Source organism: Ovis canadensis, chromosome 20 (assembly GCF_042477335.2).
Source record: "Ovis canadensis isolate MfBH-ARS-UI-01 breed Bighorn chromosome 20, ARS-UI_OviCan_v2, whole genome shotgun sequence".
Taxonomy (NCBI): domain Eukaryota; kingdom Metazoa; phylum Chordata; class Mammalia; order Artiodactyla; family Bovidae; genus Ovis; species Ovis canadensis.
This window is the reverse complement of record NC_091264.1, coordinates 40,619,454-40,631,763: the sequence shown is the minus strand read 5'-3', so window position 1 is coordinate 40,631,763 and position 12,310 is coordinate 40,619,454. Positions and strand designations below refer to the sequence as shown.

General features: G+C 40.7%; 1 protein-coding gene across 1 annotated transcript; it reads left to right on the top strand.

Moving 5' to 3' along the window:
- Nucleotides 1-2,802: 2,802 nt before the first annotated feature.
- On the top strand, nucleotides 2,803-11,889 carry LOC138425746 (butyrophilin subfamily 3 member A2-like). Its single transcript, XM_069564019.1, has 10 exons — nucleotides 2,803-3,081; nucleotides 3,557-3,684; nucleotides 4,246-4,593; nucleotides 6,552-6,833; nucleotides 7,189-7,356; nucleotides 7,725-7,745; nucleotides 7,840-7,866; nucleotides 9,184-9,210; nucleotides 9,432-9,458; nucleotides 10,901-11,889. Exons 2-10 carry the CDS (start codon nucleotides 3,606-3,608, stop codon nucleotides 11,560-11,562), a joined length of 1,641 nt encoding a protein of 546 aa, XP_069420120.1. The 5' UTR covers nucleotides 2,803-3,081; nucleotides 3,557-3,605; the 3' UTR covers nucleotides 11,563-11,889.
- Nucleotides 11,890-12,310: the final 421 nt, after the last annotated feature.

Sequence of the window (12,310 nt, the reverse complement as noted above, 5' to 3'; positions counted from 1 at the left end):
TAGAATGTTTCCCAAGATGAAAAGATAAGGGGCAAGAATCAAAAGGAAGGGTACTTCACCAAAAGCTGACTACTGCAGAAGAAGAGTCATTTATACATAAATTCTTATAACATTTTAGAGTTACAAACAAACAGCTAAACAGACACAAAACCTCAAAGCTTCCAGGGTCCAGAAAAATTTGTTATGTACAAAAAAAAAAATCAGATTCCATCATACATGTCATTCAATATTAATTGCTAGAAAACAGTTGAATAGAGTCTTCATATTTTTTCAACAGAAATTCAATTAACAATCAAGTGAAGAAAACAAAGGGAGAATTTCATTCAAGTCAACTGAAGATTATAATTCAGGAGACAGATTCAGAAGCTCTGAGAACTCTCCCACGTGTTAGAAGTTGAAGGTACAACCGTACATATTTTTAAGACAAAAGATTGTCGTCAAAACGACACTGGCATCTTACATGAGAGTTCACCAGAGATAGTCCAGGTAAGCATGTGCAAAGCAAGTAGCAAGTCTCCATGATTCCTTACAGAGTCAGGAAAGAATGCTGTTCTTTTAGGAAGTTACATTGCTAGTATTAGAACAAGGAAAAAAAAAATAACTATCTTTATAGTCAAGCCAGCATTCTCACCTTTGAGGAGGTCTTGTTAATGTACAATGCAGAAGCATATTACATATTACAGGGGGAAGAAAGAGACCCAAATAGACAGACAGAGAGAATTTTGTGCTTAAATTTCCCTGTCCTACTTTAAAATATAAATTGTGTTTCATCACTTTCCTGAGTAGAAACTAGAATTTTCTAAGCAACAAAACTAGCATTAAGTGTAAAAGAAAATTCTGGACAAGCAAGGAATCAGAATTTGTGGAGGGGTTTTTTCCTCATAAAACTTCTCTTATATGAAAAGTGAAGGTTGCAGGTTGAACACAAGGGCTTGGAGCAGGGAAAAGGTACAAATACTTCTGGGCTACATCTCATAGTTATTTACTCCCACTCTTTATCTGACTTGGAGTAAAGTGAAAGATAGCAGATTTGGCAGATGTGTTCTGGCAGTATGGGCTGCCTAGGTGGCTCAGTGGTAAAGTATCCTCCTGCCGATGCAGGAGACTCAGGAGACTTGGATTTGATCCCTGGGTGGGGAAAGTCCCCTGGAGGAGGAATGGCAACCCACTCCAACATCCTTGCCTGGGAAATCTCATGGACAGAAAGGCCTGGGGGCTACAGTCCATGGCCTGGGGGCTACAGTCCATGGGGTCACAAAAGTTGGACACGACTTCAAGACTGAGCACGCATGCCTGTCCTGGCATTAGTTACCTAGAAATGGAGGAATCATGGGCTGACTTAACCTCCTTTTTCTGATACCTTCTTCCAGCAGAGTATTTGCCTCCATGGTGACTGCATGGTATTCCTGCAGCGGTGACTTCATAAATTTTAATCGTATTCCAAATGTATGATAGCATTATTTATACTCATGTCAGACCCCTGCCTATTTAGGAAATGCACATCCAAATCTCTAGTGAGATTAGATATTTAAGCAAGTTTCAAAGAGAATACTTGGAAGAAGCAGGTATTTTGGTATTAATTTTATAGGCAGATCTGGGGGAGGCTTGGCACTCTAAGCACAGTGGAGGAAGGAGTTAGGTGTCATACTGGGTCATTCTACTAATCCATATTGTCTGAAGTGGATTTCTATTAATTAAAAACTGAAAGAAATTGTTAAATCTCACCAAGTCAAAAAGTAAAAGATTTGACGTGGCATAGTTGTTATATTATTTAAAACCTCTCTAACTTCATTTATATGTTCTGGAATGGTTCTGCTTGTTTCTGATTAATTATGGTTATAAACTATTTTAAGTTCCAAAACAGTCCTTGGAAGTTATGTGCTCATGATGAATGTCACTATTTGAAGGGGTCATCTCATTTCTTCGAATGATTTCTCTCTGAACATTATTTTTATTTTAAAATTAATATTACCATATTTAAAACTTTGTTAGACTATGTCTGGTTTGTGAAAGGGAAAGTGAAGTTTGCTCAGTTGTGTCTGACTCTTTGCGAACCTGTGGACTATAGAGTCCACGGAATTCTTCAGACCAGAATACTGGAGTGGGTAGCCTTTCCCTTCTCCAGGGGATCTTCCCAACCCAGGGGTCGAACCTAGGTCCCCTGCATTGCAGGCAGATTCTTTGCCAGCTGAGCTATCAGGGAAGCCCCATGTCTGGTTTATACTTGTTTAATTCTTGTCACTATGTCTCTTACAATCCATATAGAGATGTTCAACCTTAGATCCAGAATATCAAAAATGTAATTTAGAGTTTTTAAAATTTTTTCAGACTCTAACTCAGAATGTCTGTCATTCTAGGCAAGAAAGGCAGTTATTCTAGAACTTGTAGGATATGAAGGATCTTCAAAACACAAATCAATTATATAGCCACACAGCAGAACATAAAAGTTACTGACCCTCTTCTAAGTGGTTTACGTATATTAATTCATGTAATCCTCATGATAAACCCATTTTCAGATGAGAAAACTGAGGCACACAGAGAGCTTATGTAACTTGATCAAAACCATGAGCTTGTAAGTGACGTTACCAAGATTTTAACTCAGCCAGTCAAGTTGTAATATTTATGTTTTCTTAACCTGGATAAATACACTCTCAGAGAAAAAGAAATCTCTGGGTTTTGATCCTTTCCTTGGAAGTGCATAGTTATTAGGTGGATTTATTATCCATACCAAGTCAAAGTTCTCTTTTCTTATCTTATTTGGCTTTCAGTTTTGAATACGTTGGCAAGATAGAGGAGAATTGCACTGCTGAGTTTCCTGAGCAGAGGCCATCTTTCTTCTAGTTTTCTGAAACCCTTAAAAAAAACCTAAGGCTTCCTTCAGGACCCCAAGGTTTCTAAAGTCTGGTCTTCCCTTGGCGTCTTGGAGCAAGCATCACGGGAGACACCGGCAGGCAGCCCACAGAGGGGAACCTGGAGGAACGACAAAGAGCATGTATTCCTGATGCCTGCGGCAGCGTCAGTGAGAACTTCCGGGACGCCTTCATTCCTCTAAGAAGAACTTAGAAGATGTGAAAAGTCTGTGTGAGTAGTACATTTTCTTGGTGATGGGCGAGAGGGAGGGACGTGAGAGAATCTGGTCAAAGACCCTGGGGGTAGACAGAGGACAAGCCAATTTGTATCTGCTCTTTCATCATATAGGAATGTATGGTGAGAAAATCTGTCGAGGCCAGAGCAATGTTTATGCTCAAGCCATCTCTCTCAGTGGCTGCTCACTGCCTTTTCTCTGTCTTTCCATCCCTTGGATAAAGTGTTCTTCTTCAGAGGAGTTTAGAGAGACTGTGGTCAGATTTATCACATCAGAGCATGGCGGTGGAAATAAACACTGTTTTCTGGGAAAAGGGGAAACAAAAGGCCCTCTTTTGTGAACATCAAAGGCTTCCCTGACGGTCCCTGAGAGAGACACTAGGGTTTTAGGAGGCCATTTCTTAGAAGTCCTGTGAACCACTTAGCTGTAATCTTTTTTACCTTGTGGGTCCCATTTTTATCTTTACTCCAGCTATTTTCAGGACACTCTCAATGTCATACTGTTCTCTACTCTGAAAAAGATGGTGTGTTCCCCGGACTTCTCTCTACTTAGAGACCTCTTTCTGGTCCTGCTTTTCCAGATGTCCATGAGGGGCTCAGGTAAGAATACTTTATATTTTATATACCTGGATTCTCTTACCCTCTGAGTAGCATCATTAAATCACTCTGCTGTGTCTCCTATAGACCTAGGTTAATTCCAAATCTTTTACTTTGATACAATAATGCATTTGCCCATACACAAGGGCAGATAAATCACTATTATTTTAGAGGTGAGGACCAGGTAGAATTTCTTTTCTGTTGCCTTCTAATTCATTTGGATCTCAATTTCTGGAGGAATGCATTTCTGATGCCCAAAATTTGCCAAAACTCTAGCTTCATGATTTTCCTGCACTCCATCTTCCTTCATTTAATTTACTACCATTGCAATTTAAAAATCATCTGTTTAATATGCAATCGCTCTGTTGACTGAGCTCCACAAGGGTGGAAATCTTCCTTGTCTTGTTCACTGCCATCTTCAGCCTGAATATGTGTGACAAATTATTGCTGTGTTAATGAGAGAGAGAATGCCCATGGGTCTCTGGGACCTGTGATGATGCTGTGCTCTAAAAGGCACAGGCAGGGTATTGCATTATTCTTCTCACTTGTGACTCCATTCCACAGATTCCTTTTTGGTGATTGGCCCCTCGGAACCCATCGTGGCCATGTTGGGTGCAGACACGGTGCTGCCCTGCCGTGTGCACCCAGCCATGAACGTGGAGAATATGGAGATCCGGTGGTTTCGCAACCAGTTCTCAGAGGCCGTGTTTGTGTATCAGAATGGAATGGAGCAGGTGGGAGAACAACTAGTCGATTTCAAAGGGAGAGCCGAGCTGGTGAAAGACTACATCACTGAGGGAAGAGTAGCTGTGAGAATCCACAGCCTCCGGGTCTCAGACAATGGAATGTACAAGTGCTTTTTTAAAAAAGGAACTGATTTCGAAGAAGCCATTTTGGAGCTAAAGGTGATAGGTGAGTAATTATCAGAAAATACAGATCACTGTAAGTGTTCTGTATGTGATTAGGGGAGGAGGATGGTGAACAAGAGGCAACAAGTAGGTATCCTTGGAGGTGTCAACATCCTAGGCACTGAATTTAACCTCAAATCCTCTTAATCTATTTATGCATTTATTGTGATGTACTTTAAAAAACAAATGATTTCCATAAATATCTATCATAAAAATAGATCATTTATTTCCCTCTATGTCTCTCCTCACATATTTTGAGGTAAAGCACCGTGATTAGCAAAATGTACCGTTCCTCCCATAGATGAGAATCCCAGTTGGCTACTGTCATGGACAGAGGCTTAACTGGAAGTGTTAGCGGTCCAGTCCCGAATGCACTGTTTGGAGGAAATGAGGGTTTAACAGAGTAGACTGAGTTGCTGCTTCGTTGTGCTTGTTTTTTAATTTCATATGCATGGACTCTTTTATGTCTGCTTTATTGTGGTTTTTTGTTTTTTGTTCACCATTATGTTTGAGATCTTCCTATGTAGTTCATTGAATGTAGTTGTAGTAGTTCATTTCTATCTCTTTTTTGTTTGTCTGTTTTGCTTTTTACATTTAGATCTCACATCTATAGAAACATATTTTTGGTATAAAATTTCATGATAAGTTCAAAATACTTTTTTGTAATGTATCTATTCACTTATCTCCATACCAGTAGTGAACAGTGTAAGAATCTCCACCAGATGTACAGTACATTGCTTCCCATAAACTTCTTATGGGTAACTAGCATAAGTCTAAATTTTCTATCTGGTTATAATGATTTATCTGTCTATTTCTTTGGTATTTCCATTTCTAAAGCTTTATACTCTCTGCCAAGACAAACGTATTGTTTTTCTAGTTGTAAAGTTTTCCTTATTCTTTGAATATGTTAGATTTACCTTAAATTAATACTGTCATTTAATACTACTTGTCAAACTATCTATACACTCATTTTCTCCTCTTCTTTGTGTATAACTTTAGTGGAAAAGTCTAATCCATTAGGTCTTGAAGGAAAGAGCGACAAACTCTCCTGAGCCGTGTTACTGTGATCTCGCTTTAATATCCTCCCAGTAAGAGGCCAAAGCTTTCATAGTTATGGAAATAACCTCATGCAAACGACATCATTTTTCAGTACCTTTCCTGTTAGTTTATTGACTTTTGGGTATGAAGACAAGTCCAATCTTTTAGAAGAAGTTTGTTGAATAGGACTGAGCCAGACATGGTGGAGCCATATTTATGATATCAAGTTTTATAAAGACAAATAATATATAGTCTTAGAAGTCAGAACAGTCATCACTCTCAAAGACATGGTGGATTCATCTAGTATTCTGGTAGTGTTATATTTTAACACGGGTGTCGGTTATGTGAATCTGCGAGTAGACCCAGCCCATGCAGAGCTGAAGAAGAGGAGGAGGAGTGGAAGGGCAAGAAAGGAGTGAGAGTGGAAAAGTTAAAGCATCTTGACTCTTTCATGGACTCACTTTACCTTGTTACCTTCATCTTTTAGGTAAGCTTTACACAGAGGAAGAAAGAAAATTTGGAAAAGGAAATTATTTAAGGAAGTGACTATGAGAAGCCTCAATTTAAGCAGCAGATGAAATAGACATGTGATATAGATACAGTAATTTTTTTTTTCTGAAAGAATTTCACATCGACAGATTTTACTCTGCTCCTTCCCTATTATCCTTCTATGGCCAATTGCAGATATGCTTGTGTAGAGGAGATAGGACAGACATTGGTATAAGTCCCAGAATCAGCTTCAATGCTCTCTTACCTTTTAAACTTCAGATAACCATTGATCTCATGGGAAAAGAAAAGAACCCCCTTCCATCTGCTAAGAACTATGGTGCTTTGTCCATCTTTCTCCACTGGCGTAGCTGTGAAGTGTGAGGGGCATCTGGAAAAAATCTCTCCAAGTCTCAGATGAATGACTTTCCTCTCCAGGTCTAGGTTCTGGTCCTCGCGTTTTCTTGGTGGGTCCAGAAGATGGAGGAATAAGGTTGAAGTGCACAGGCAAGGGATGGTTTCCCCAGCCTGAAGTGCAATGGGAAGATGTGAAGGGAGAGAAGATCCCATCTGTCTCTGAGGACGAGACACAAGATGATGATGGCTTGTTTCAGATTGAGGCATCCCTCATTGTGAGAGACAGCTCAAAGACACAAGTGTCCTGTTTCATGAAGAACCCCTTCTTTGGACAAGAGCAAGTGGAAACCATTTTTATCCCAGGTCAGTGCTGCTCATTTGGGAGATAGGAGAGGAGTAAGGAAGGGATACGGGCTTCCCTGATGGTTCAGTAGGTAAAAAATCACCTGCAAATCAGAGACACAGGAGATGTGTGTTTGATCCCTGGATTGGGAAGATTCACTGGAGGGAGGAAATGGCAACCCACTCTAGTATTCTTGCCTGAGAAATCCCATGGACAGGGGAGCCTCGGGGCTCCAGACCATAGTGTTGCAAAGAGTCAGACATGACTGAGTGTCTAAACACACTCACACATACAAGGAAGTGACAGTTAGCATATGGGATGGGATAGGCTTGCTTGGTGTATGTTTTTAACCAGACTTTGGGGATCCTGTGTCAGAATCCTTCTTCCCCAGGCCCTCTCCTTGGAAGGCAGCATTTGCTGTGACTTTGGTGATACTTGGGATTTCAGCTGGTGCTATTGTGTATTTGGCCCGGAAAGAACGACAGGGAAAGAAGAAACTATCAAAAGTCAAGGAAGAAAAGGAGAAAGAAAGTAAATCTAAAGGTAAAACTGGGCATCAGACTTGGTGGGGATATGTGACTTTACAGATTTGTTAACATGGCTGTGCATGCGGATGGCATCTTTGGGGAATGCAGAGATATGTGTAAGAATGAGTCAGAGCCCTAAGACCTCCAACAAAACACGGAGCTCAAGAACTTCCTGAGAAAAAATATATTATAATTGAGTCCATTGGAGAGGGAAAGATCACTGGTATAGGCATAGATAGAGCTTATTTTTTTTAATAGTCATAATGATAATTCTCAAAGGATTTTTTTTGTTCTGGATACATGGAAGTAGCATTTAGAATCTGGGCCTAGTAACATAGTCTAAAAAATATTTTCTGTTAAACCCATTTTTTTTTTCCTTTTTAGAATCGTTGGAGAGAGAGCTTGGTAAGTTTTCCATCTTCATTGCTCTAAAGTAGGAGATAGAGTCCTTACTGTACACTCTATGTCTGGCATCTCACAGACTATTATTCCTTTTCAGCCAGAAGGAAAGAATTATATCAGCAAGGTGAGTTATACTGTTGTTATAGTTGGGGAAACCCTCTCATTGGCCCTTTTCTTCCGGTTGCCTTCTATATACCTTGTTAGTGAGAGAGGGACCCGCTATCCTAAACGGTATAAAATGGTCAACCACATGATATCCAACACTAGAAAAATAACAGCAATTTTTTAAACACGTATATCCTCACATATATATTCTCATCCTGGGAGAGAAAGACACCATGTGCCATGCTGGAGCACGTGGAGGTCGCAGTTGAGAGCAGAACGAATAGAGCAAGGTCTGTGGGAGGCAGGTTTTGTAGTAACAAGAGGATGAGGTGACCCTGTTTCTGTGGAAGTATGTAATTGGCTTGTTTAATTAATTGTGCAGGCTGACAGGGAGGTAAAATTCATTAGATTGAAAATCAGATGGGGTTCAACTGTTTTGGCCAACAGGGAAATTAGCTGAGAGGGGAGACTTTCCTGATGGCTAGAGGACCTACCTGAAAAAGGCAGTGGCACCCCACTCTAGTACTCTTGCCTGGAAAATCCCATGGATGGAGGAGCCTGGTAGGCTGCAGTCCATGGGGTCAAGAAGTTGGGCACGACTGAGTGACTTCACTTTCACTTTTCACTTTCATACATTGGAGAAGGAAATGGCAACCCACTCCAGTGTTCTTGCCTGGAGAATCCCAGGGACGGGGGAGCCTGGTGGGCTGCCGTCTCTGGGGTCGCACAGAGTCGGACATGACTGAAGTGACGCAGCAGCAGCAGCAGCAGCAGCAGCAGCAGCAGCAGCAGCAGCAGCAGCAGCAGAGGACCTATGTAGTCAGAGCAGGTTGTCCTTTGTCGTTTAGTCACTAAGTTGTGTCTGACTCTTCTGTCCACGGGATTTCCCAGGCAAGAATGCTGGAGCTGGTTGCCATTTCCTTCTCCAGAGGATCTTTCTGATCCAGAGATCGAACCTGGGTCTCCTGCACTATAGGCAGATTCTTTACCATCTGAGCTGGAGCAGAACTGTTAGGCATTTGGAACCCTGTGAAGCTCAAGGGTATCAAGGCAGCACACAAAATTTTAGGCTTTCCAATATATTCTCAAAACTTAAGCCTACCTTTTCTTTCTCCCCAACCAAAAAAAAAAAAATGAACTTGCATATTTTATCATAGATGTAGAATGTGAAAAATGTGAGAAATAAAACTGGAGCTGTAAAAGAAGATAGGTACGTCAGAATTGTCATTGAGATTGTAAACACAAATATACTGTACTATGGTAAACCCTCAGATTTTCGCTTCCTGAAGTGATGATCCTGTAAATGGGAGAATCTAATGCCTTTGTTTTATTTCAGACTGGAGAAAAGCTGAATTATATGCTGGTGAGTAACTGATATTGTCTTGGGGCTTCAGGTACTTTGGGATTTAGTGAGACATTTTCAGAGCATTTTTCAGACAGAAGCTATCCTCCGGAGATTTTACTTTGAATCTAGGAGTCAAAAAAAAAAAAAACGCAAGGGGATAAAGGGAGAAGCTTCTCACTAGCTCAGAGGACATGCACTTGGCATATTCTTCCGTCTGATTTTTTTTTTTTCCTTTTTAGACTGGAGGAAGGAACAATTCAAAGCAGGTGAGTTACTTTACTATTATTTGTCTCACTTAATCTCTTCTATACAGTTGAGAAACTATTTGTATAAACTCCCAACAATACTTCACTGGTTATTCATTTCACGGCTTTCACCTCAATCTAACGCAGAAATGTTACTAGATTTCTTACCTTTCTGACATCATTCACTCATTCAGCATTAAATTATACAACTATTTATTTAGTGCCTAGTAACTAAAGTGGATTTGATCTCTGACTTTATGGAAAGTGCATGTGCAAACTGTGATGCATTATGAGGAATAAGAGATTGCCATGAAGAAAAAATGGTGGATTCAAGGAATTCCCTTGAGGAATTTATATTTATTCTGAGACTTAAGTGCTGCTATTGATCTATTCATGTCAGAGAGAGCAGTTCAATCAGAAGGAAGCCTGCTGAATACTCCGTCTGAGACAGAGAAGGGCTTGTTGCCTCTCAGTGCAAGTGGAAAATGGGCCCTGACCATCTTAGAATCTTCCCAGAATCACAACTTTCTATTTCTACTGCTTGCTATTCACTCTGAATATCCCTGTATCCACAAACATTGCCTAGTTAATTTAATCCTCCAAAAATTAAAATATATTCTAATCATTCCCATACACATTCTTATGAGAAAATTTTTAATTATTGAAGATGTTTGATTTGACCAGAAGCAGATTCATTACTACTAGTATTTATACTATTGCTACTATTACTATAGTGTTACTATAATCATCAGAAGCTAAAATTTACCAAGTGTTCATCATGGACAAAATATAGTACTAAGTTCTCTGCATATTATCTCATTGTCTTCTCACAGTAATTCTGTGCTGAGGCATCATAATTATGTACACCTTCATGAGATTAAAGTGGGACCGAGAGAAGCAAAGTAACTTCAAGATCGCCAGTACTAAAGGCAGAGTAATTATCAAATTCAGATCTTTCTGACCACAGAGCCTGAGATTTCAACCATTAAAAGTATAATAAGAGTGTAAGAGAAGTACTATAGATGGCTTGGTTATCACCTAATCTCACAGAAAAATGACCCCAAGGAAACTTAAATGAAAGTGAGTACATAGTGATTGGAAATGAGACATGTCTTAATTATTAAGAGCAAGCAGTAAAGCAACTGGCATTAGTGGGAGGTTAGAGAAGCCCCAACTTGAAATACATGACCCTGGGGATTCTCAGATGAGACAGACTTCTTGGTTAAGTGTTCTCACCCTGTTTAGAACACACGGCTACCCAAGGTCCTATTCATTCTGGCCTTCTATGATCTACACATCACATGTCTCCTGTGGATGAACATAGGATAGAACATATGTTGTTTTACCTAACCTTCCATTTTTCTCGTTTTTACCCATCCTCCTTTTCCCATAATTTGCATCTTTCCTAAAGCCAACCAGTCTCCACTGTGGAATGACCTTTATTTTCCTCTCCATACCTGCAGCGGCTTTCACTCTGGATCCGAAAACAGCTCACCCCAACCTCGTCTTATCTGAGAACAAGCAACACGTTTCTTTAAAAAATAATGTTTCCCAGAACGGTGATGCCTCAACACATGAAGAGCAAAGGGATTCTGAAGGCATCTTCAGTGTTCTGGGTGAGAAGTCCTTCACCCAGAGAGACACGAACAGACAATACTGGGAGGTAGAAGTAAAAACGAGGACAGAAGCTGGATCTGCAACTCGATGCGTTCTGGGCATTTGCTCAGAGACAGCGAAGAGAGAGGGCTGGTTTGTAGAAGCTCCAGAGAAGAATTTTTGGGTTTTGGTACACGAGGAAGGAAAAGTCATAATTCCCAACTCCCAGAAAAACTCTCCATCACTTAGGCAGCAGCCCCACAGGATAGGAGTTTTCCTGGACTGGGAAGCTGGGAACCTGTCCTTTTATAACATGGCCGACGGGTCCCACATCTATTCTTTTACTGGCATCACCTTCTGTGGGACCCTTTTTCCTTATTTTAGCCTTCGGGGTACTGGCGCATCTTTGACCATCTGCTCAACTTCAGATCACCCTGAGAATTGTCCTGATTCTCCTCTAAAGACCTCTCTAACTCATTTAAGTAGTTGTGATACAAGTGTCCCCCAAGAAGCTAACTCTCTGTTATAAGAAGTGAATGTCAGCACCTCCGCTGCCTCTGCTCAGGCTTCTCACAGGTATGTTGTTCAAGAAAGCTGTCCTTCTTGAAGAGTAGGTCGTTCTCATTAGGTATAAATTCTCCCCTACCCCTTTCAAAGAGCGATAGAGGGAGAAAGAGAAATGGACAGCTAAAATGTCTGGGGGGTTTCCTCTAGTGTTACCTTTGGGGAAGTGCTTGATGTGGGCAGCAATGATTTGTCACAAGGAAACTCCAAGTAAACATATGGGCCTTTCTTAAGTTCTAGTACTTACTGTGTTTTGAAGTAAAGATGTTTAAAGCTACATTTAAAGTGAAAATCTCTGTTGTCACTATTTTTCTTATCAAATATGGAGAAGGGTTGTTGTTGCTCTTTAGCTGTTAAGTCGTGTCCAGTTCTTTTGTGACCACAGGACTGCAGCCCACCAGACTCCTTTGCCGTGGGATTTCCCAGGCGAGAATACTGGAGTGAGTTGCCTTCTCTAGGGGATCTTTATGACCCAGGGATCAAACGGCCATCTCCTGCATCTTCTGCTTTGGCAGGCAGATTCTTGACCGCTGAGCCGCCTGGGAAGCCACGGAGTTGGGAGTGATGTTTCAAGGGGAGGGTACCAGCTGAATATTACTGTTGGAGATACACACAGAAATCTCCTCAAGTCTTTTATAGGTATTGGCTCAGCTTGTCCTTTCTTCAGGCTTTAGTGTCCTTCAGCTCCTAAAGTTGGACTTTGCCAAGGTGTG

Excerpts from the sequence above, each read along its gene's own strand:
- LOC138425746 (XM_069564019.1), top strand. The coding sequence starts at position 3,606 with ATGGTGTGTTCCCCGGACTTCTCTCTACTTAGAGACCTCTTTCTGGTC. Across the intron at positions 6,834-7,188 it reads GGAAACCATTTTTATCCCAG|AATCCTTCTTCCCCAGGCCC; the intron begins GTCAGTGCTGCT and ends ATCCTGTGTCAG. Across the intron at positions 7,746-7,839 it reads ATCGTTGGAGAGAGAGCTTG|CCAGAAGGAAAGAATTATAT; the intron begins GTAAGTTTTCCA and ends ATTCCTTTTCAG.